Below are 23,375 nucleotides of genomic sequence, written 5' to 3' on the forward strand. Positions count from 1 at the left end.
TATTACCACGTTTTGAGTGTTTTCCTAATCACTGCATTGGCTCTGTTAGTTCTACTTTCCTTTGTCCAGCTGTCCTATTGTTGCTTTTGCTTTATATGTTAAAATACTTCCTCAGTGTCTGGTGGTCCTTGGAAGTCAATTTCCATGCAAGAGGGAGACACTGAAAAGCCTGGGGAAGCTCTGATTGAGTGGGTGCTTGTTGACTGACAGGTGGGCTTCATAGGAGGGTAATATGGCTGGAACATTTTCTTAGGATTCCAAGGATGGGGTCCTTGACTTCTTTTCTTTCTTTTTTTTTTTTTCGCTCTGTCGCCCAGGCTGGAGTGCAGTGACGTGATCTCGGCTCCCTGCAAGCTCTGATTCCTGAGTTCACGCCATTCTCCTGCTTCAGTCTCCCGAGTAGCTGGAACTACAGGCGCCTACCACTATGCCCGGCTAATTTTTTAATATTTTTAGTAGAGACGGGGTTTCACCGTATTAGCCAGGATGGTCTCGATCTCCTGACCTCGTGATCTGCCCGCCTCGGCCTCCCAAAGTGGTGGGATTACAGGCGTGAGCCACAGCACCTGGCCCAACCTCTTTTCTTAGATTGGCCAGTTTCCCCAGAAAATCATTCTTCAATCTCCTGCCAGAGGAGAGGGGCTGGAAGTTCTTTTGTTCATACACAGCTTTACACTCAGTCCCCCTGTCTCTTGCATGTTAGCTGCCCCTTCAACTGCACCTTGTGTCTCAGTGCATACCTCCCTGTGAGCCTCCTCAGAGGGGGAGTATTCAGTCTCTCGCTGGAACTGGGGAAAGGCAGCCATCCTGCTGCAGGCAGGGCTCTGCAATTCTGTTTCCATACAGGCTTTTGGCCCATTCCTCTGTCTTCAGTCCCTCTGTGCCCTTGCCTCCTCCTTCCAGAAGGACCCAGTGTTTTTACATCTCGACCTTTCTAGGGGTCTGTGGTACAAAACAGGACGTTTCTAGGCTCCCCAACTAACAGGTTACATTTTTGTTTTCTCTCATCTTGTAACTCTATTATCAGTTGTCCATTTGCTTTCTGGCTCCCAAGATTTTGCAGGTGGCATCACTGTGTTTTCTTCATTCTTCTAGATTCCTGCCACCTTTAGTTCTATGTCATTATGTGGTGTTTTGAGGGAGCAGGGGCAAACGAGTGCTTTTCTGCCATATTTACTTGCTTTTTTGTATAACACCTTATGAAACTACAGCAAAGTAAAGTGCACTATTTTCATTTCATGAATAGAATTTTGCAGAAACTAAAAACAACGATCAGTATGCAGGGAGGTGCTGAGGAGTACAAGGCCTGGGAGAGAGTCCCCTGCTCCAGCCACACTGGCAGGTTCTCACAGTAATGGTAGCTTCGCCGCCCCTACACCCACTCTGAAGCTGAAGCATAAATCAACAGCCCTAACTGGAAGGCCCATGCCAATGCTTTCCCTTTCTGCCTCCCTCAGCCTGAGAGCATCCACCCCTTCCCTATCCTCAGCCTTAGAGATAAAGGAAGCTGGTTTGACGTAAAAGACAACTTTAGTCAAGAAACACAGCTGGTCTTTAGTCCTTCTGTTCTTTTCAAATTTGACCTTGGTCAAGCTCAAGAAATGTTTGTTGAATGCCTGTTATAGACACGCCTCTGTGTACACTGAGGTTTCAAAAATGCAAGACAGTTCTCTGCCCTCGAGGAGTTCAAAGTCTCACTTACTCCCTGATGCCTCACTAAGTCCCACATATTAATCAGGACTGGCTCCTGCACAGAGAAGCACTGAGTGGGGGCTGAGCCGCCACTTGACATTGGGTTTTCCGTCACATGGACCCTAGTTTCTTTCATTTTCTGTATATACATCTAAAGCAGAATTATTATGGAAGGTCATTAGAAATTAGGTTGGATTCTGATGTATGACAATGACTGTAAAAGTAAAATATTAACATTCTTCTTTAAAGAAAAAACAATCCCAGCAGTCCCCTCCTGCTGGGATCGTTTTTTCTTTAAAAACAACCCCTGTAACTGGTGCGTCATGTGTGTCTGAGGTTCTTGCATTGGGTCAACTGATGGGGGATCCTGTGGTGACTAGTTTGTAGTAGGCTCCTTTTTGGGCCATCAGTTCTTCATGGGTTCCCTTTTCAATCACCACCCCCTGTGCCATGACAGCAATGATATCCGCGTTCTGGATGGTAGACAAGCGATGGGCAATGACAATGCAGGTCCGACCCTCTCTGGCTTTGTCTAGAGCAACCTGCACCGTCTGCAAAGAGAAGATGGAAAGTTGATGCAAAGATGCATGATTGCTCCCCAGCCCACCATCATGAGAGTTCAGTTAACATGACCTGAATAACAATTCTATACTTGAGGGCAAACCCGAAGGTTTGACATGAGAGAGGATTAAGTAAGTATTCTCTGAATGCAATGCATCAGTGATTTCAATGGCAGTGCACAGGCTGAAAAATTTCAGTGGAGCAAGAAGGAAGCAAACTATGAAGTCCTATGTAATTTTACGACATTTGATGGTCTAGCTTCCTGAAATGAAACCAAGAAAACAATGGAGGGTGGCAGTTAAGTGGCCGTTCCTGATACTGCTCTTCATTGAAGACATTTTAGCTCTCTCCAAAATGGAATCCCAATTGTTATGGCATTAATTATACATTTTAAATTTCATAATTGCGTTCTGCTCAATTGCATCTTCTTTCATGCAAACCACACATCAGATATTACCTCTTTCTTTGTGTTGTATGTGGCCTACCTTCTCTGTCACATACCTTTAGAACTATAAAATATTTATAACAGATCATCTAGATTATTTCACAAAATTCAAGAAAGGTGATCATTTGCCTTTGGAAAAAAATGTCACTTAGCCTAAAGAATCTTAAAAACAATTCTTATTTTAAAGGTAAAATATTTTATTTGAAGCAATCTTATAGTAAATCACTTGCTCTAGATAATTTTCTTTTGGTTCCATAAAGTATTGCCAAATTCTACTGTTAATAAATCAGAAAATTGAAAATAATGCCATTTTATAAGGACAAATTTTACAGCCAAAGACTCATTTGTAACGATATAAGACTTTAGAAAATCAGTACTTACCTTTTCACTTTCTGTGTCTAAGGCAGAAGTGGCTTCATCTAGTAGCAAGATTTTAGGGTCTCGTACAATGGCCCGAGCAATAGCAATGCGTTGTTTCTCCCCTCGAGAGAGTTGAGACCCCTGGGACCCAACGTTAGTTTCATATTTCTGAAAGAAGTATGGTAAGTTTGAGAAATAGGAACAGTTATTGCTCCTGTGCTGTACAGGACTCATGTCAAGTTCTCCTCTGTAATTTAAATTATTTATTTGTTGAACTAGGGAATAGTGAGTGAATCCTCCTATAGGATGAAGGATGTCAAATCCACTTAGGAATATAAGAAAAACATGGAATTTGTGACCTTTGATGTGGGAAGCAAGGGGACTTTATTCCTCATGTCTGCATTTCTTTTAGGTTTATATTTTCAATCTCCTCCCTGTGTCCAGGTAGGAGCCCATATATGAGATCCTCCTTGATTTGAGACTGTCTGATTCTACACTCTTATCTGGAAAAATCCTTCCAAGATGGACTAATCTCAAGAATGGAAATGTCTTTGTGAGATCTTCTGGTCCATTTCTGTATTAGGGAGGTGACAACCTGGAACACAGGCCTTGGTTAGAAGCTCCACTCTGCTGCTTACTAGCTTGTGTTCATGAATAAATTATTTACATTTTTTTGAGCTGGCTAGTCATCTGAGGTGCAGTATTAACACTCACTTCACATATTTATTGTGAGTGTTAGATAAAATTAGGAAGAAAAATCACTCATGCCTGGGATGGCTACATAAAAATTAGTTAACTTTCACAGTGCGTTTACCATAGAGGTATTGTGCTAACTATTCTAGCAAGGTTATCATTTAATACACACAGAAACCATACCCACCCTATTTTTTTTAGATTACAAAACTTAGGCACAGGGAGGTAAGAAAATGGTGTGAGGACAAGTAACAAGCAGTGAAAGTGAAATCTGAATCCAGGTGAAAGTGAATCTGTCTCTCCTTTGAGTCCCTTGACTACTGCTCTTCCTGCCTTCCACAACACGAGCTGTTTCCTTCCCCGGCTTCCCTTGCCTCCTGATGAAAGCTCCATCATGCCAGGTGAGACCCATGAAAATCTGCTTTGTCCTTGTGGAGACAAAGTGCTCAGAGAAGGGTACCATGGGGAAGTCTGCATGAGGACAATGTAGTAAACCAGCTCCATGCCAGCACCTCGCCCCAAATGAGTAGGTATTCAATAAGGGTTTGTGGGATAAATGAGTCTCCCAGGAGACACACAAGCTTTGCTTTTGAACTCTGGATTCAGCAAATAGTAATTTCCATGTGCTTATAGATTGGGCTAACAGGTAAGAACCGGGCCAAGAGCCTAACACTTAGGAGACTGTGAAAAGAGCAAACAAAAAGCCCTCCACAAACACCACAAAATTTATAAACATAATCACTTATAAAGAAAAATAATTTTCCCAGGGATATTTTTAAAAAGTAAGTAGAGAAGGTAAAAGGTAAAATTTGGCCCTACAATTTGGTTTCCATGTTTTAATTTTTCTTGTGATCCAAACTAAGAGGGACTTTTGGTGGATGGGAAAATGCAGAGACAATATTGTGTGAAATCTGGACTTGGCTCTGGCAAAGTAAGAGACACCAAGGCAGGTGCAACTTACCCACCACCCACGGTACACACTGCCAAGTAATGAAATAATGATGATGGCAGTAATACCAGCGGCAGCTTTCTTTGTGTAGCTATTAAGTGTGTTTTCTTCATTTTAATGTTATTTTCTTGCACTTTGCAGATGGAATAGACAATCTCAGAAAGGATAATTGTCCCAAAGCTATGAAGCTACTAAGTGGCAAAGCTTGGATGCAAGCCCAGGTCAGCTCCAAATCTCAGGCTTTTCCCCACTATGCTAAACTAAAGCTCAATGTGCAAAATAATTCTACAAAAATAGCATCCATTGCATTGGGCAATCCAATATTTTCCAAAATTAAAGAGTATGTTGATGAAGGATATTTCTTTTGCTTAAAAAACTAAGACAGTCCTGGGCCACTGTGAGATAAATTGTGTACCCTTTGACCTTCTAGAGCCACAATCATAATACAGATTGAATATTTCTTATCAGAAATGCTTGGAACCAGAAGTATTTCAGATTTTGGACTTTTTCAGATTTTGGAATATCTGCATATAATGAGATATCTTGGGGATAGGACTCAAGTCCAACCACAAAATTCATGTTTCTTATCTACTTTATACACATAGCCCAGAAGTAAATTCCTACAATATTTTTAATAATTTTGTGCATGAAACAAAGTTTTGACTGCATTTTGACTGTGGCCCATCATACGAGGTCAAGTATGAAATTTTCCACTTGTGGGATCATGTTGGCACTCAAACAGTTTTGAATTTTGGAAAATTTTGGATTTGGGATTTTCAGATTAGGGACGCTCAACCTGTACACTTTGGTCGTTCTACTTCTCCCCATCCTTGTCTCCCACAGGGAATGGCTCTGACTTCGTACTCACCTCTGGGAGTGACATGACAAAATCATGCAGCTGAGCCTGTTTTGCAGCTGCTATGACTCTTTCCACGGGAATTTCTTTGGTGTTGTCTCCATACTTGATATTGTCCATTATGCTACAGGCAAACAACACTGGTTCCTGGGAAACTATTCCAATGTTTGAGCGCAGGAACTGGATGTTTACTTTTTTGCTGTCATGCCCATCTATCATCTGCCAATAGAGGAGATGACAGGTCATTAAGTTTTCAGAATTTCAGCAGCGAGGAAAGTTCATAGGCTAGCGTTAGGCGTTATGCAGGACATTTGGCTTGCTTAACAGACAGCAATCCCAAGGCTAAAATTACGGAATAAATTATGCTGCCTTTGACCTCTGGATGTAATGTCTATCAGGAGTGGCATCCATGTTAACACTAATCAGACTATAGTCCTATTTATTTCCTGAACTCTGGCTTTACAGGTGAAACAAATGAGAAAGATGCTCAGGTATTCAGGTAAGAAACAACTTCCCCTTACTTTGCTGCAGCACACTCTCTACAAATATACAGGGTTGCTCTATTTTGAGACTCATGAGTTACGGAAAGGATTTTTGTCTGGGAAGCTTTTGGTCAATATAAGGGTCAAACCTGTTTTCTTGATTTTACTAACGCCATTCTCTGAATAACTGAGGTAATAAAACCAAGTAAAAAAGGAATACATTTATTCACTTAGTCAATCAACAAACATATATTTGAATCACCTGCCACAAAGCACCATCCTAAGCAGTCTATGTCTGCTACGTAAAGAAAATATTATCTCTGTTTCCTTGGAACTCACAGTCTAGTTAGGCAGTGAAGTCCAGGTACTTGAATATCTACAACATGAGCTGGTTCACAAAAAAGTCCTAGAATATTAAAGGCACAGTATGCCTAACGTACTACTGTAAAGTATTTGGCCCTATTATTTCAGAAAAAATGGTGATAAATGGTATGAACAGATTATATTTAAGATAATTTCTAAGTAATGGAAAAAGCAAACACCATTAGAAAAAGTATAAAGCATTTCTCAATAACAATTAGCCCTGGCTTTGCTTTATGCAAGGAAATCTTTAGTTGCCTCTTTCAAGTTTTTCTCAGCATGTCTTTTCATAATGTTATCTGTCCTCATTACACTAAAGATTATACTATTCAGGGAAGTCAGAAAGGCCACTTTCAAAATATTAGCATTCAACAGTGAATCAAGTATGGAGCAAAATAAAACTTTTTCAGACCTATATCTATGAACGATTTCTTAGAAAATTGCTTGTGGATGAGCTCCAACAAAGGGGGGTGAAAACTATGAAAAGGGCATTTATGGGAACTATGAAATAATGGATCTAATCCAAGGAAATATCACAGGGAACTCACAGGACGACAACTGTTCAACAGGCAAAGGTTGCAAGTGACAGAAATGAGGGAATAGATGGCCTGAGAGGGACATTGGAAGAACACAAAGGTTTTCATAAAGACAAAGAATACAAGAAAAAAAGAAACCTTTCAGAAAAACAATCAAGAAAAAATATAACACAAATGTAACTCACTATTTGACTAAGGGATGAACAATACTTACATAATCATTTAAAAAGCTGTCAATTGGTTTTCAACTTTTAGAATCAACTTAGAGTGAAAGCAGGAAAGATAATGTTGTAAACAGAATGTGCTCTGAATTCTTGATAATAGTGCAGTTAGAACTTAAGAGGTAAAAGAAGGGAGTAAGAGGTGAAAATAAAGGTAGGATTGCTAACATTTTTATTTTAGAAAGCGAGAATTCAAGAGGAACTATCTACAGGTGGTGGAAGAGCAACGGAAGCAGATCAGAAGTTTACAAATTTATAAATAGAAGGTCTAAAAAATGATATCACTACATTGGGAGGAGGTAGGAAAAAGGAGGGGGTGGTGAGGGTAAGTAGATTTTTATCTCTTGAGAATAAATCACAGAGAGTCTAAATTTGTTAAATCATGACACAGCAGGAGCACATTATTTAAAGACATAAAAGTAATCATCGGCAGGTCAAAAAACATCAAGTGGTCAAAGATAGTTGCCTTTGGGCAGAGAAATGTGGAGTGGGAGTGTAAGCATAAAGCAGGGGGGCGACTTTTCATTATAAATGTTTATTATTTGATTTTGTGACCTTCTGTATATATTACTTTTAAAGAAAGAAAAAAAGGACAGAAAAGAGAAAGAAATGTTATGAAAAATAAATAACAAAGCTATTCACCAAAATTTCAAATATCCTTGCCAAAGATTTACGGTACATGGCTCTCAATCTGAGTTCCTTGCCTTATTTAGATTTCAGCTTCTTGAACAAGGATTGTCTTAGATCTTTTCATGCTAAATCTCCTTTCTTGCTCATTTATCATTATTTCCCTTTTCACTCTACTTTTTTCATTCCTGGTCATTAGTTTCCTGATTAGTCTGCACTTTCTGCTCCATTTACGGGTAAATGAATGCTTCTATTAAATACACTCATCTCCAGGTTTGCAGTCTGCCCAGTTTTCTTTGCCTAACTGGTCAGCAGGCCATCTGGAACTGGGGAAAATCTGACATTAGAAATTGTGAGGGAGAATAAGGTGAAGCAGCAAATGACTAGGACTGGAAAATATGCATGGGGTAATGCCTAAGGCAAGCATTTTAAAGTGAGTCTGGCAAAGCAAAAACTTGAAGCCAAAAACTTGGAAATAGTCTGCAGAAGGCAAAATTCTCAAAAAGGTTGTGTGGCTTACCACTTTTCCTTGATCAGGATCATAGAAACGTTCCAACAGCTGAATGCTGGTGCTTTTGCCACATCCACTGCTCCCAACAAATGCCAGTGTCTGCCCTGGACTAATCGACACTGAGAGACCATTCAGAACTTGCGTGTCAGGTCGAGAAGGATATGTAAATTTACAATCAACAAAATCAATCTTCCCCTGGAAGTTGTTCTGTGGATGGGAGGATCAAAATTAGAGATGCTCTTACTGGAGCCTAGAATATTGAAAACACACCTAAATCTTGAGTTTAAAATCCCTACTTGAGATACCTTCAAACCACGCTGCCAAAATGCAAAGTATAGAGACAGTAACTTAATAAAAGGACATTCCATTTTCTATTCTGAAAGATGTAGTATAAAGAAAGGCTTGGGCAACACAATTAAAGACATTTGACTCCCCCATTCCCAGTCTAACCTAAGGGAATTTTCTTGCCATCCATTCCTGACATTCTGAATAGAAGAGAACAGCTGGAAGATATTATATCACAGAAGCCAGTAACTGTCCAAACCCTATAGCTTTGTTCCCCCAAAGACTAAAAATAATGTTACACTTAAAACGACCTAGAAAGAAAGTTACCTGAGGTCTGTACTGCAAAGGTGAATATTTTCTATTGTACTTTGGTGTGCTTAAAACTCTCTAGCCTATAAACTCTAGAAATGGATAGACATTTAACAGAACACACAGAAACTTTACATTTACTGAACTGAAGGAGAAATTTTACAAATTTAGAAAGATAACGAATTTAGCTTAGCTTTACTAGTGTTTAGGTTTGCTTTGCTTTCTGGAACATACTAAAATTTTCAAAAATAGGTAGAGAAGATTTAAAAATACATATCTATCAATTAGAAGAAGATATTTTGTCAAGATTGAATTAATTTTCTGGACATCCACATAAGCTAAAACTTGAATCAAGATGAACATGAATTAAATCAACGTTATTGGACAGGAAGAATTGATTTTTCTACATTCCGTATCAGAACATCAATAGAAAACACAGTGGTTAGGTAGATCTCAGAGGACAACTGGCTTCATTCATTCAGGAACTAAGTGTATTTTATATTACACAGAATTTAGCATTCATTGAAAGTCATCGCCTTGTTCAAATGCCAGCTTTAGGAATAATTTTTGATGCTAATTTGCTTTATTCCTGTGTAGTTATAAATCTACTTTGTGTCCACTCCGAGTACGTATGAATGAACCCATACACAGCAGGAATTTAGAAGCCAAGTGGTATTGATGGCCATCCCTAATGGCTGTCCTGCACACACACACACACACACACACACACACACACACACACACACGCACAACCTTACCCCTCATCAATACTTACACATTTTATTTATGTATTTTATTAGACTTTAACTTCTGGGGTAGATGTGCAGAATGTGCAGGTTTGTTACATAGGTATACATGTGCCATGGTGGTTTGCTGCACCCATCAACCTGTCATGTACATTAGGTATTTTTCCTAATGCTATCCCTCCCCTACCCCCAGCCATCCCCTGACAGGCCCCAGTGTGTGATGTTCCCTGCTCTGTGTCCATGTGTTCTCATTGTTCAACTCCCACTTATGAGTGAGAACATGCGGTGTTTGGTTTTCTGTTCTTGTGTTAGTTTGCTGAGAATTATGGTTTCCAGCTTCATCCCTATCCCTGCAAAGGACATGAACTTATCCCTTTTTATGGCTGCATAGTATTCCAACACTTACCCATTTTTCTCCTGCACTACTGTATACACTGATTGGGGGTTGTCGGTCCAGCAGTTCAAAAAAGCGTGCAGCTGATATTTTAGCTTTTGCATAACTTGGGGTGTAAGAGAAGGTTCTTCCAAGAGCTGTCGCACTCAGTACAACTGCAGAGATCACCCTGTAACCAGACAGACACACAGGCAGAGAGCAGGGAGGAGTAGTTGGTGTGGTGACCTGAGGGCAGAAGTTTGGGGATCTAGCCCTGGTTCTGCTAGGAAAGGACCAAATATCCTTAAGCAAGTCACTTTAGATTTGTCTGGGAATGAAGAGGGTGGTGTTTAAGAGATTAGCAGTTTTCAAACTGTGTTCTATGAAAAAGGGGTAAGAAGAGGACTGAACGAGCATGAAGGGGAGAGCTCAGACCTCCAAACCTTTATTTGACCACAATAGCTTCTTTTAAGAAAATTGTTGGAGGGGGAAAAAGACTTCTGAAGGTTTTTTTTTTTTTTTTTTTTTTTTTTTAAAGAAAAAGCAGGCTTGAAAGATCACCAGATTGAGTTGATTTTTCTAGAATTGTAACAGTTTTTTGAACCTATAATAGATATGTAAAAGATAATGATTGATGATGTAAGCTTCAATTCTGTACCAGGTATGTATATAATTTATGCTTCAGAGAGCAAGACAGATGAAATTGCCTGTCTCCTTCTTCTTGTGTTAGCCTCTAACTATATTCAACATGTACTTAATTAATGAGAGTGAGTGAATGAATGAATGAATGATAAATATAATGAGAGATAACTTTGTTGCTGTACAGACTGTGATGTGAGTAGTAGCCCCCAAAGCTGTTCACCTGCACTGTCATGCACAGAGGGTCTGCCTGGGATGGGGATAGGGATAAGGGATGTGTCTTTGTGTGTCACACTGCTCAGTTCATAAGCAGGAATTGTTTTAGGCCAGAATTGCAAATCCAAACATCTCCAGGAGCCCAATTTAAAGCCTAAGGGAATGAAAAGCACTTGAAATGAAATGGAAAATGGTGGAAGATGACCTTTCAATTTTTAAAGTGAAGCCTGAAATTCAGAGTTTTCCATAGTCCCAGAATTTTTTTTTTTTTTTTTGAGATGGAGTCTCACCCTGTCACCCTGGCTGGAGTGCAGTGGCATGATCTCAGCTCACTGCAGCCTTCGCCTCCTGGGTTCAAGCGATTCTCCTGCCTCAGCCTCCCGAGTAGCTGGGATTACAGGTACACACCACGACACCCGGCTATTTTTTTGTATTTTTTGTAGAGACGGGATTTCGCCATGTTGGCCAGGCAAGTCTCAAACTCCTGACCTCAAGTGATCCACCCACCTTGGCCTCCCAAAGTGCTGAGATTACAGGCGTGAGCCACTGCGCCCAGCCTGTAGCCCCAGATTTTTACACGTTGGCAAAAAATTATTCTAAAACCTTAATATAAACTAAATAAAAATAAGCCATTGGTTTGCATTGCTTTCTAATTTAGATTAGTAGCTTTAAATATCAAAGATTTAGAAAAGAGAGACTTTCCTGGCTGGGTGGGTGTAGTGGAGCGGGAGAGAAGTGCTGAAAGAGAGACCATGTGAGAAGGCGGGACTCATGGCTAGAGAAGGAAACCCAAGAACAGATTCCTATAGGACCACTTTTCCTAATGCCCTCCAAACCTTTCTCAGACCATCTCCACCTTTATACCCGGCCCTCTCCCCCACCCATATACATGTGTACCTCATTCCCGAGTACCCTGACTCCCTTAGGCTTTCACCTCTGGAAATGTGAGAAATTGCACTCAAAGCTAATCTTATTAGAAAAGCAGGCTTTGGCTATACGAATGGAACATCATTTACCTGTATGGCCTATGCTGTCTCTGCCTAGGAGGAGTCAGCTGGGAACATGCCCTCTTTGCAAGAGAGGAGTTCACATAAAACAGTACTTTATGAACCATCTTAGCCAAGGCCTCTAGATTTTCTCAGCATTAACATCTGTGGCAGATTGTTTATAAACAATGATCATATTAATTCACACTATCATGCATCCCTTTGCAACATGACTTTTTTACTCCTCTCATCAAAAAGTGGATTCTATTTTTTTCTATTCCTTAAACCTGGGCTTGATGGTATGACTTTCTTTGGCCAAACAGAAAATTAGAAAGTCTCTTTGCATGGAGAGACTTGAAAAGTACTTGCACAGTGGGGCTTGCCCTCTTTTGTGGCACTTGGAACTCTGAGGCCATAATATGAACAAAAGAAGCTCATCTGCTTGACAGGCCATGTGGAGACAGAAGAATACACAGAAGCCTGACTGAATCAGCCCAGGTCAGAAGAACCCCCCTGACGACCCACAGAATCTTGAAAAATAATTAATCCCACCTATTGTAAGACACCAAGCTTGGGATTGTTCGTTAAGCAGCAAAAAAGCTAACTGACAGAACCAGGCTATTCCTTCCTTGTGTGTTGATCTTTTCTCACCTTGGCTGGATATTCCTCACCTGAACACGTAGCTGAAATGGAGCCCCTCATTGGGGATTAAGTAACCTCCATATCTGTAGGAAGCAGAATTTGCAACAAACAGGATGCACTGGGAAAAGGCAAAGCAGAATCCATAAACGTTGGCTTTCTGAATGGCTGTCTTGAGGGGCTTCTCCAGCTCAGTCTCAAGTGTTTCAATGAACCGCCTCTCCTTTCCAATTCCAGCTACAGTGCGGATGTTACTGAGGGCTTCATTTGTAATCTGAAGATCGAGAAAGAGTCTTAGGAATACAAGGGCGGAAATAACTCCTTTCATGACATTTCAATGGCTGCGTGGATTAGATGGTGCAAATGGCAGAATGTGGTACAAATCAGAGAATGCATCATCTGGGAATACAAAGAAGTGGCTGGAGATCAACCCAACTGGACCACGAGACGATTTTTCAGTTAAATTCAAGTTTCCCTTAATTCTAACATGGTATGGCTTTGTTGCCTCCACTTGTGGTGGAAGAGAGAAGGAAAAATAAAGGTACACAGTTATCCTTGAAAGCTTTTTAGCTTCTTCGTTAATTCATTTGAAATGTATAAAATGGTATCTTTAAACATTTTCTGAGACAAAAGATTAAAAATATACATTTAAAATATTAGATTATATTTTCTTAAAAAATTAATCTGTCCAAATATTATATAACTTAAATTAGTTTTAGCAGTAAACAAAATTAATTAAATTTGTTTGCAAATGATGTTTTAGGAAAAATGAGTATTTATACCTCTAGTGGTAAAACAATACTTTTTTTCCATAGCATTAAAAAATGTTTAAGTTGTATATATTTAGGGGGTATGAGTGTAGATTTCTTGCAGGCATATATTGTATAGTGGTGATATCTGGGCTTTTAGTGTACCCATCACCTGAATAATTAATTTCATATACAATAGGTCATTTTTCAACCCTCACTCCCTCCCGCCCTCCCTCCTTTTGTGGTCTTTAATGTCCACATTAAAGATGTAGACATCTTCCACATCTTTATGTCCATCCATACCCACTAACATAACTTGAAATGAGTAGGAAATGTATCTTTTAGTCTATACTATGAATTTGTATTTGTTTTAACCCACACTCTAGGGCAAGTAATCACTGTTTCTGAATTAGGGTCTTACCCTAAAAAGGCAAAAAGGTAGGCCCCTTTGTTCCATTAACATATGAAGTCCTTTTGGCGTCTGCCTACTTGAGCAGAGTTCACGTTCCCTCTTTTAAAAGAGACAGAACCTAAGTTATTGTGAATTTGTTAAAAGAGTGTGTATATGTATGTGTGATTTCTTTCTTTTTTCTTTTCTTCCTTCTTCACTCCCTTCCTTCCTTCTTTCCTTTCCTTTTCTCTTTTTTCTTTCTTTTCTTTCTTTCTTTTGTTCTTTCGTTCTTTTGTTCTTTCCCTTCCTCCCTTCCTTCCTTTCTTTTTTTTTTTTGATGGAGTTTTGTTCTTGTCACCTAGGCTGGAGTGCAGTGGCGTGATCTCGGCTCACTGCAGCCTGTGTCTCCTGGGTTCAAGTGATTCTCCTGCCTCAGCCTCCCGAGTAGCTGGGATTACAGGCACCTGCCACCATGCCCAGATAATTTTTGTCTTTTTAGTAGAGATGGGGTTTCACCTTGTGGGCCAGACTGGTCTTGAACACCTGACCTCAGGTGATCTGCCTACCTCGGCCTCCCAAAGTGTTGTAATTACAGGCGTAAGCCACTGGCCTCCCAAAGTGTTGGGATTATAGGCATGAGCCACTGCCCCCAGCCTGTGTGATTTCTTATACTTGAGAAGTGTTTATGCCACCATCCCTCATTTACCCCCGAGGACAAGATATTAATTAGAACACACTTTAAAATGTGTAGCTAAAACCTAAGTGTATCCAAAACCTAAACTGCAGCTTGTAATTCTAGTTGGGAAAGACACTTGCCCCAAGCCTGGGGGACACTACAGTGTGAAGAGAAAAGGCATGTGCCATTAAAACCATCATAGCTCCTCTGTATATGGAAAGCATGGCTCAGGGAAACCATTAGATTGCAAAAGCCTCACAGCCAGAAAACTGAACTATCTACCCCTGCAAGTGAGAGTACACCAAATTGGAATGTGGAACGAATCACTATGCGAGAGGAAATTGAACAGGCAATCCTCTGTTCACCCCACTATTTCTCCACGCCGGCTCAAACTCAGAGCTTTGGAGCCTTATTGCCTCAGTCTTTGGGCCAAACATGCATGGAAAGGGTGGTGGAAGGTTCTTAAGTGTGCCTGTCTGTGGGCTGACAGCTTCCTTAAGTCTCTTCCTACTATTTGTTTTTAACAGTTTGTCTGCTAGCCACTCAGCCATGAGGAATGGGAAAATTAGATGTGCAAGATTACCTGTCCCACCATCTCCAGGGCCCGCTTATCTCGAGAGGCAAAGCCTGTCAACATCCTGGTCTGTGTGGCTCCTGATAAAGCCAAGAAGGGGAAGAAGCACAAGATGACCAGGCTCAGCTTCCAGCTAAAGTAGAAGGCAATGATCATGGCCACAGTGACGTTAGTGAAGGAATTGACCATCATCCCAATCTGAGAGCCGGCAGCCTGCAAACCAAAAAGCAATCAACCCATCTCAGACACACAGTCTCTTTTACCAACTACCATTATAAAAAAGGTCAGATCTTTTATAAAATTGCGATAAAATATACATAACAATATATATCATTTTAATCATTCTTAAGTGTACAATTCAGTGGCATTTCACAATGTTGTGTAACCATCACACATCTATACCTAAAGCTTTAAAAATCATGCCCAACGAAACTCTGTATCCATTAAACAATAACCTCCCTTTCTTCTCTCTCCCTCGCTCTTGGTGACTTCTATTCTAACTCTCTGTCTGTGTGAATTTGCCTACCCTAGGTACTTCTAGAAGTAGAATTATACAATATTTTTCCTTGTGTGTCTGGCTTATTTTGCTAAGCATAATGTTTTCAAGCTTCAGCCATGTTGTAGCAGGTATAAAAATTTCATTCCTTTTTATTTTTATTTTTTGTTTATTTTATTTATTTTGGGACAAGGTCTCCGTCACCCAGGCTGGAGGACAGTGTCATATTATGGCTCACTGTAGCCTTGACTTCCTGGGCTCAAGCACCCCTCCTGTCCCAGCATCCTAAGTAGCTGGGACCACAGATGCATGCCACTACACCTGCTAATTTTTTAATCTTAGTAGAGATGAGGTCTCACTATGTTGCCCAGGCTGGTCTTAAACTCCTAAGCTCAAGTGATCCTCCCACCTTCGCCTCCCATAGTGCTGGGATTGCAGGCATGAGCCACCACACCTAGCTTCATTCCCTTTTAAAACTGAATATTCCATTGTATGCATATATCACATTTTGTTTATCCATTCATCCATTGATGGACACTGGGGTTATTTCCAACTTTTGGCTATTGTGAATAATGCTGCTATGAACATTGGTGTATAAGCACCTTTCAAGTCCCTGCTTTCAATTCTTTTGGATATAGACCTAGGAGTGGAATTGCTGGGTCATATGGTAGTCCTCTGTTCAAAAAGTTTATTTCTTTTAAATGATTAAGTTCTTTTAAATGATGAGCTCCCATAATGTATCTGAAGGCTGAATTAATTAAAAGGTTCTTTATTCATAGCTTATCCAAAGTTCATTATTGACTAATCTCATTTTATGAGTGTCAGTGCAAGAGCAGTGTGTCTGAGATTAATGCAGCCCTAAACACGGGCTACACATGTGTCAGGTACTGATGCATTTGGCTTGTTTGACGATATCCAGTCATTGGGCTTGAGGTAGTATTACTTATTCAATGAAGATTAATGCTTGCTCTATAATTATGTTTTTGAAGTTGATACAAGACTGTTGCAAGATACCACTTTGATTCTCATTGAACTTAGCCTGCTCATTGGTACAAAGTTACATGCTGCTGTAATACACAGCTATGTAGTCAATGCAGATGGACCAAATGGATTCAGTCCCAATGTAGATGGATAATGGACCACTGTGGTAATTATATCTTACTAATCAGAGTATCCAGTGGTTCCAAATCTTTGTTTCAGTTGCAGCTAGGCAGGTATGACCAAAGCTTGGTACACTCTGCAGAAAATACTAGGGTGAGGACAATTACATCACTTCTTTTTAAAATTGTAGAAACACATTATTATTTAAGACAAAAAAATGTAAAACAACCAAAGGTAAGGTTTTAGTCACCATTAGATGCTAAGGCAGTGTTATTCAGGAATAATTTGCATCTTTATATTGAATTGAAGACACAAATGGAATATAAAATTGTGTCCCAAAGCATTCTCATGTGTTAGTGCTAACTTCCTTGGAGACTAACAGGCTAAATCAAGAATTTCTCATTTGTACACCTATGTTCATAGCAGCACTATTCACAATAGCCGAACAACCTGAATGTCCACTGACAGATGAATGAATAAAGAAAACATGATATATCCATAAAATAAACATCCATAAAAATGTAGCTCTGATACATACTATCGCATAAACTTCGAAAACATCATGTTACATGAAATAAACCAGACATAAAAGGATAAATTCATATGATTCCACTTAGATGAGGTACATAGAGTAGTCAGATTCATAGACACAGAACGTAGAATGGTGGTTGCCAGGGCTGAGGGGAGGGAGAGCAGGATGGGGAGTTACTGCTTCAAGGATACAGAATTTCTGTTTGGAACGGTAAAACATTTCTAGAGATGAATAGTGGTGATGCTTGCACAACAATGTAAATGTACTTAATGCCACTCAGCTGTACACTTAAAGATGGTTAAAGTAGTAAATTTTATGTTACAAATGTTTTACTGCAATTTTTTTTAAAAAAGAATTTTTGGTTGGCAAGGACTGTCAGGCATTACAGAGTACTTGAAAAGCAACTTTGCAGTTCTTTGGGATGTCCTTGCTTCCTTTTACATTTTATTCAATTGGTATTTTTTTAAAAATTAAAAATAATACAGCCTAAGACACAAACAAAACATACATATTTAACAATATATGCATATATATTTATTTTTTTCTTTACAAAAAGGACTCATACTTTACATATTACTTTGTACTTTGACTTTTTTTCACTTATCAATGTTACTTAACTATCCTTCCAGATCAATATACAGGAACACTTTAAAAAATAGCTGTGTAATATTCCTCAGTATAAATGTATCCTAATTGATTCAGCTATTTTCCTGTTGCTGGATATTTGGGTAGTTTCCAGGGAATTTTATTAATTTTTTGGTTAATATAAAAATGATAAATATCCTTGAACACACATTCTTACACAACAGGAGGGAATTCACTCATGAGAATTCTGGTCAAAGAGTATATAATTAAAAAAAAAAAGAATTTCTGGTTGGCAAGGACTGTCAGGCATTACAGAATACTTGAAAAGCAACTCTAAAGTTTTGGGGGGGATATCAACATTTACTATTATTCTCCAAAACATTTGCTTACTATTATTTACTATTACTCTCCAAAAAACATTGAAAAAGTTTGTACATTTTATGAGAGTGTCAGTTATTCCCCATTCTCACGAGTATCATTCATGATGGTTTTAGGAACACTACACATAATATGGTTATATGAGGGATATTACTATTCATTATAAATGTTTTTCTAGTTTATCATTTGTTTATATACAACTTTTGAGTTTATGAAGTCCAACATGTCTACTTTGTAGTTTTGAGTTTTTGTCTTGCTTGAGAGAATCCCCTCTACTACCACTCTTATTTCTCAATGAGCTCTAGCTAATATAATAAGAAAATAAAATAATATGAGTATAAACATGAAAAAAGAAAAAAGAGATAAAATGATCTTTTTTGCATTTTTTGCTTTGTGGTTATTGTGACTTTTACTAATTGAAGGCTTGTGGCAACCCTGCATATGCAGAGCAATTCTATTGGTGCCGTTTTTCCAATGGTATGTGCTCACTTTATGTTTCTGCATCACATTTTGGTAATTCTCACAATATTCAAACTTTTTCATTATCATATCTGTTATGGTGACCTGTAATCAGTGACCTTTGGCATTATCGTTGTATTTGTTTTAGAGCACCACGAACCACGCCCAAATAAGGCTGAAAACTTATTCAATAAATGTGTTTGTTCTGACTGCTCCACTGACTGGCCATTCTCTGTCTCTCTCTCTCTCTCTCCTCAGACCTCCCTATTATCTGAGACACAATAATATTGAAATTAGGCCAATTAATAACACTACCTTGGCCTCTAAATGTTCAAGTGAAATAAAGAGTCACACGTCTCTCACTTTAAATCAAAAGCTCAGTGAGGAAGGTGTGTCGAAGGCTGAGACGGGCAAAAAGTTAGGCCTCATGCACTGAACAGGTAGTCAAGCTGTGAATGCAAAAAAAAAAAAAAGTTCTTGAAGGAAATTAAAAGTGCTATTCCTATTCCAGTGAACACACAAATAATGAGCAAGTGAAGTGAACCAGATTTATTGCTGATATGAAGAAAGTTTGAGTGGTTTGGAGACAAGATCAAACCCACTACAACATTCCCTTAAGCCAAACCTAATTCAGAACAAGGTCATAACTCTCTTCAATTTTAGTAAGGCTGAGAGAAGTGAGGAACCTTCGGGACAAAAGTTGGTTCATGAGGTTTAAGGAAAAAAGCATTTCTACGATGTAAAAGTGCAAGGTGAAGCAGCAGTGCTAATGTAGAAGCTGCCACAAGTTCTCCAGAAGATCTAGCTAAGGTCATTGATGAAGGTGGCAATACCAAATAACAGATTTTCCATGTTGACAAAACAGCTTTCTATTGGAGGAAGATGCCATCTAGGACATTCATATCTAGAAAGGAAAAGTCAATGCCTGACTTCAAACTTACAAAAAACAGGCTGACTCTCTTGTTAGGGGTTAATGCAGATGATGACTTTAAGCTGAAACTTACCATTCCAAAAATTCTAGGCCCCTAAGAGGTATGCTAAATCTACTCTGCCTATGCTTTATAAATAGAATAATAAAGGCTGGATGACAGCACATCTGTTGAAAACACAGTTTTTTGAATATTTTAAGCCATTGTTGACAACTACTGCTCAGGAAAATATATAGCTTTCAAAAATATTAGTGCTCATTGACAATGCACGCAGTCACCCAAGTGCTCTGATGGAGATGTACAAGGAGATGAATGTTGTTATGCCTGTTAACCCAACATGAATTCTGCAGCCCATGGGTCAGTGAGTCATTTTCACTTTGAAGACTTTTTATTTAAGAAGTAACATTTTACAAGGCTACATCTGCCATAGTGATTTCTCTGAGGGAACTGGGCAAAGTAAATTGAAAACCTTCTAGAAAGGATTCACCATTCTAGATGCCATTAAACACATTTGTGATTCATGGGAGGAGGTCAGAATATCCACATAAATAGGTGCTTGAAAGAAGTTGATTCCAACCCTCACGGATGACTTTGAGGGTTCAAGACTTCAGAGGGAGTAACTGCAGATGTCATGAAAATAACAAGATAACTAGAATTAGAAGCGGGGTCTGAAGATGTGCTGCATTAAATTGCTGCAATCTCATGATAAAATTTGAATGGATAAGCAGTTGCTTCTTATGGATGAGCAAAGTGGTTTCTTGAGATGAAATCCACTCCTGGTGAAAATGCTATGAACATTATTGAAATGATTATAAAGGAGTTAGACTATTACATAAACTTAGTTGATAAAGTAGCAGCAGGGTTTAAGAGAACTCAATCCAATTTTGAAAGACATTCTACTGTGGGTAAAATACTATCAGTCAGCATTACATGCTACAAATAAATCTTTCATGAAAGGAAGAGTCAATTGATGAGGCGAACTTCACAGTTGTCTTATAAGATATTGCCACTGTAACCTTCAGCAACCACCACCATGATCAGTCAGTTGCTGTTAATAAATTAAGATCTGTACATTGTTTATTTTTATTTTTAGACATAATGCTATTGCATAGTTAGAAGAATACAGTATAGTGTAAAACACAACTTTTATATGCACTAGGAAGCCAAAAAATTAGTGTGACATGCTTTATTGCAATATTCTCTTTATTGTGGTGGTCTGAAACCAAACCTGTAATATCTCAGAACTATATCTGGCATTTTATTATATATCTAGAAAACCCAGTAGACTATATTAAATTTCTAAAATTAAAACTTACAAGAGAGCATGGAAAGTCCTTAAGATAAGTATACAAAAACTAACAGCTTTCATCTCAACTAATTTACAGATATAATTGAGAAAAACGTCTCATTCAAAATAGTGGAAAAAATACATGAGAAAAAGTGAGCAAGATAGTGGGACATATTAATGTAACTATGAATCTTGGTAAAAACTAAAGTCTTATTTGTATGTCTCTCAGGAAAATTTACTCCCACAATAGCAATCCTACTGTGTATGTATGTGTGTATATGAATGTGACCATAATAAAAACAAATTTTTAAGAAGAAATTAAAATGAGTGTAAAGTACATTAAAATAATTAACATCCAGGAATAGATAAGAGAATTTTGAAGAGGAAAAATTAGTGTGCAGGGATTTGCCTTACCAGATACTAAAATGTATCAAGTTATAAGAATTAAAACAATGAGTACAAAAAAAAGAAATAATGAATAAGACATACTATTTGATAGCACAATAGAATGACTATAGTAAATAACTTAATTATACATTTAAAAATAACTAAGAGTGTAATTGGATTGTTTGTAACACAAAGGATAAGTGCTTGAGGGAATGGATACCCCATTCTTCATAATCACTTGTTTCATGTTGCATGCTTGTATCAAAACCTCTCAGGTACCCCATAAATATATACACCTACTTGGTATCTATCTACAAAAATTCAAAAAAATTATGAATTAAAACAATAAGTTTTTAAATAGAATAAGTCAAATTGATCAATTCAGACTAGAGTATCTCCAAATAGTTCTAAGTATATATGGAAAGTTAATATTCACAATTGGAGGAAACATTTCAAACCAGTGGAAAACGTAATCTATATTTAAAAAATATTTTTGGAATATTTTCTATTCAGCTTCAAGAAAACAAAGCCAAATCTACCTCACACCAATCTTAAGATAAATTTGACCTGGGCTAGCAATCTTATTTTTTAAAAAACAACAAAAGTATTAGAAAAATTCTGAGAAAATCCTCTTTTTAAAAAGATAAGTGTTTGTAAGATAATTAGATGCTACTCTCTGAATTCTAGTGATAGTAAATAACCTTCAAAAGTTCCTTGCAGATTGAAGGACACAAAAATAGAAGAGATAAGATTATGACTTATTTATTTAGCCTAAATTTAAGAGTAAGGGGAGTAGACTACAATACTCCAATGATGAGAGTGAAATTGGAACAAACCTTCTTTAAGCAGTTATGCAATACATATCAAAATCTTCCAAAATGATTATACATCGATTCAGTGATTATATTTTGAGAACTAAGACAATAATCAAGGATGTGGCAAGCTCAATGTAAAATGATATAAATTGCTTATAAGGAGGAAAAAACCTGGGGGAAAAACGTAACTAGAGAATCCTTTAAGACATGACAGTAGATGAAAATGAAGTATTGTGCATTAATTAAAATCTATTGTAGAAGAATAATGACAAAAATATGTTCACCTTAGATTATTTTACGGGAAGAAAGAAAGACTGCAACACATATGTAGAGTGCAACCCTAAGTCTATGGGAAACACATGTGCTTACAGAAAAAGCCTAGATGAATTGAAAGTGAACTATTTATAGGGATTTCCCCCTGAGTAAAAGGATTCCACGATCCACTGAAATTGTCCCATATAATTTTTGGTATTTTTGGTTAAACTGTCTAGGAGTTGAGACATGCTACAGTACTATCAATCCAGTGAGTTTTTTTCTTCCAAGAGCCTCACAGACCATAGTTCAGTTTTAAAATTGTACTTAAAAACTTTTTTCCTTTGTTTTTGTTTTTTAAAAAATTTATTAACATATTATTTCTTTTTTAAAAATAATTTTAAGTTCCGGGTTTAAAAAAAAATTCATAGAAAGTGGGTAGAGATGTTGGAAGGGAAATTTGGCTCTCTTCACTTTAATCCAAACACCTGGTTTTATAAAAGTCTAGCCTCATCATGTGTGTAAGCCCTTTGAACAAGGCTGTGGGTTTTGGGGTTTACACACCACAGCTCTGCCTACCTTAATCAGAAAGTCAGCTCTTTGATACCTTCAAGATTCTAGATAAAAATCATTTCTTTCCCTCAGTTTCCTGACTGGGCTCCTGCTGAGGCTGCCCAGGACAGCTTCTCTGTTCATAAGGCTAAACCACACTCTGGGGTCCTGTGTGAGTAAGGAGACTTTTGCCCTGTTTCCCCACCCTCTGGGGGGTGGTGTTGAATCTTGTTGAAGCTGAGCCTCTGGGCCTGAAAACAATCTCAGAAATGAGTCTCAGGAAAGCTAGACTCAGAGGAAATCCAAAACCCTGACAGATTTTGGTGCATGCCACACACTGATTCTGGGCACTGCCTGGGAGACACTGTGCTTTAGCTGCTGTTTGTCAGTGTTAGGAGCAGTGGAAAATGTGGCTTTAGGATATCCCCATCCCACTAGTCCCTATTCCATAGGAAACATGCAGGTGATGTCAGAATGCTCTAACGAAAGAATGCCAATGCAGTTAATACATTTCTACTTCCCCTCCCATAGCTTACCCCTTGAACTTGGGAAGCATCTGTAGCAAGTCTTGTTGTCAATGCTCCAGGGCTATTTCTGAGGTCATCAAACCAGCCAATGTCTTGCCCCAACATTGCCCTGAAACCGAATTTACGTAGCCTTTTTGTTAGGAGCTCCCCGGATTTAGCAAAGGCATATCCCTAAAACATGAAGAAAGAGACTTTAGA

General features: G+C 38.4%; 1 protein-coding gene across 2 annotated transcripts in view; it reads right to left on the reverse strand.

Annotated features, from left to right (window-relative positions):
* Positions 1-1,157: 1,157 nt before the first annotated feature.
* The window catches only part of ABCB11 (ATP binding cassette subfamily B member 11), a 111,390-nt gene continuing 89,172 nt past the window's right edge, over positions 1,158-23,375 (reverse strand). For both annotated transcript variants that reach the window (XM_015110292.3, XM_015110293.3), the window contains exons 21-28: positions 23,187-23,348; positions 14,886-15,089; positions 12,519-12,760; positions 10,040-10,196; positions 8,303-8,500; positions 5,569-5,775; positions 3,080-3,226; positions 1,158-2,243 (exon numbers count right to left, since the gene is read on the reverse strand). In XM_015110292.3, coding sequence (XP_014965778.2) covers positions 2,043-2,243; positions 3,080-3,226; positions 5,569-5,775; positions 8,303-8,500; positions 10,040-10,196; positions 12,519-12,760; positions 14,886-15,089; positions 23,187-23,348 — 1,518 coding nt within the window. In that variant the 3' untranslated portion in view covers positions 1,158-2,042. The remainder of the gene's footprint in view (positions 2,244-3,079; positions 3,227-5,568; positions 5,776-8,302; positions 8,501-10,039; positions 10,197-12,518; positions 12,761-14,885; positions 15,090-23,186; positions 23,349-23,375) is intronic.

This window comes from Macaca mulatta, chromosome 12, assembly GCF_049350105.2.
Source record: "Macaca mulatta isolate MMU2019108-1 chromosome 12, T2T-MMU8v2.0, whole genome shotgun sequence".
Taxonomy (NCBI): Eukaryota; Metazoa; Chordata; class Mammalia; order Primates; family Cercopithecidae; genus Macaca; species Macaca mulatta.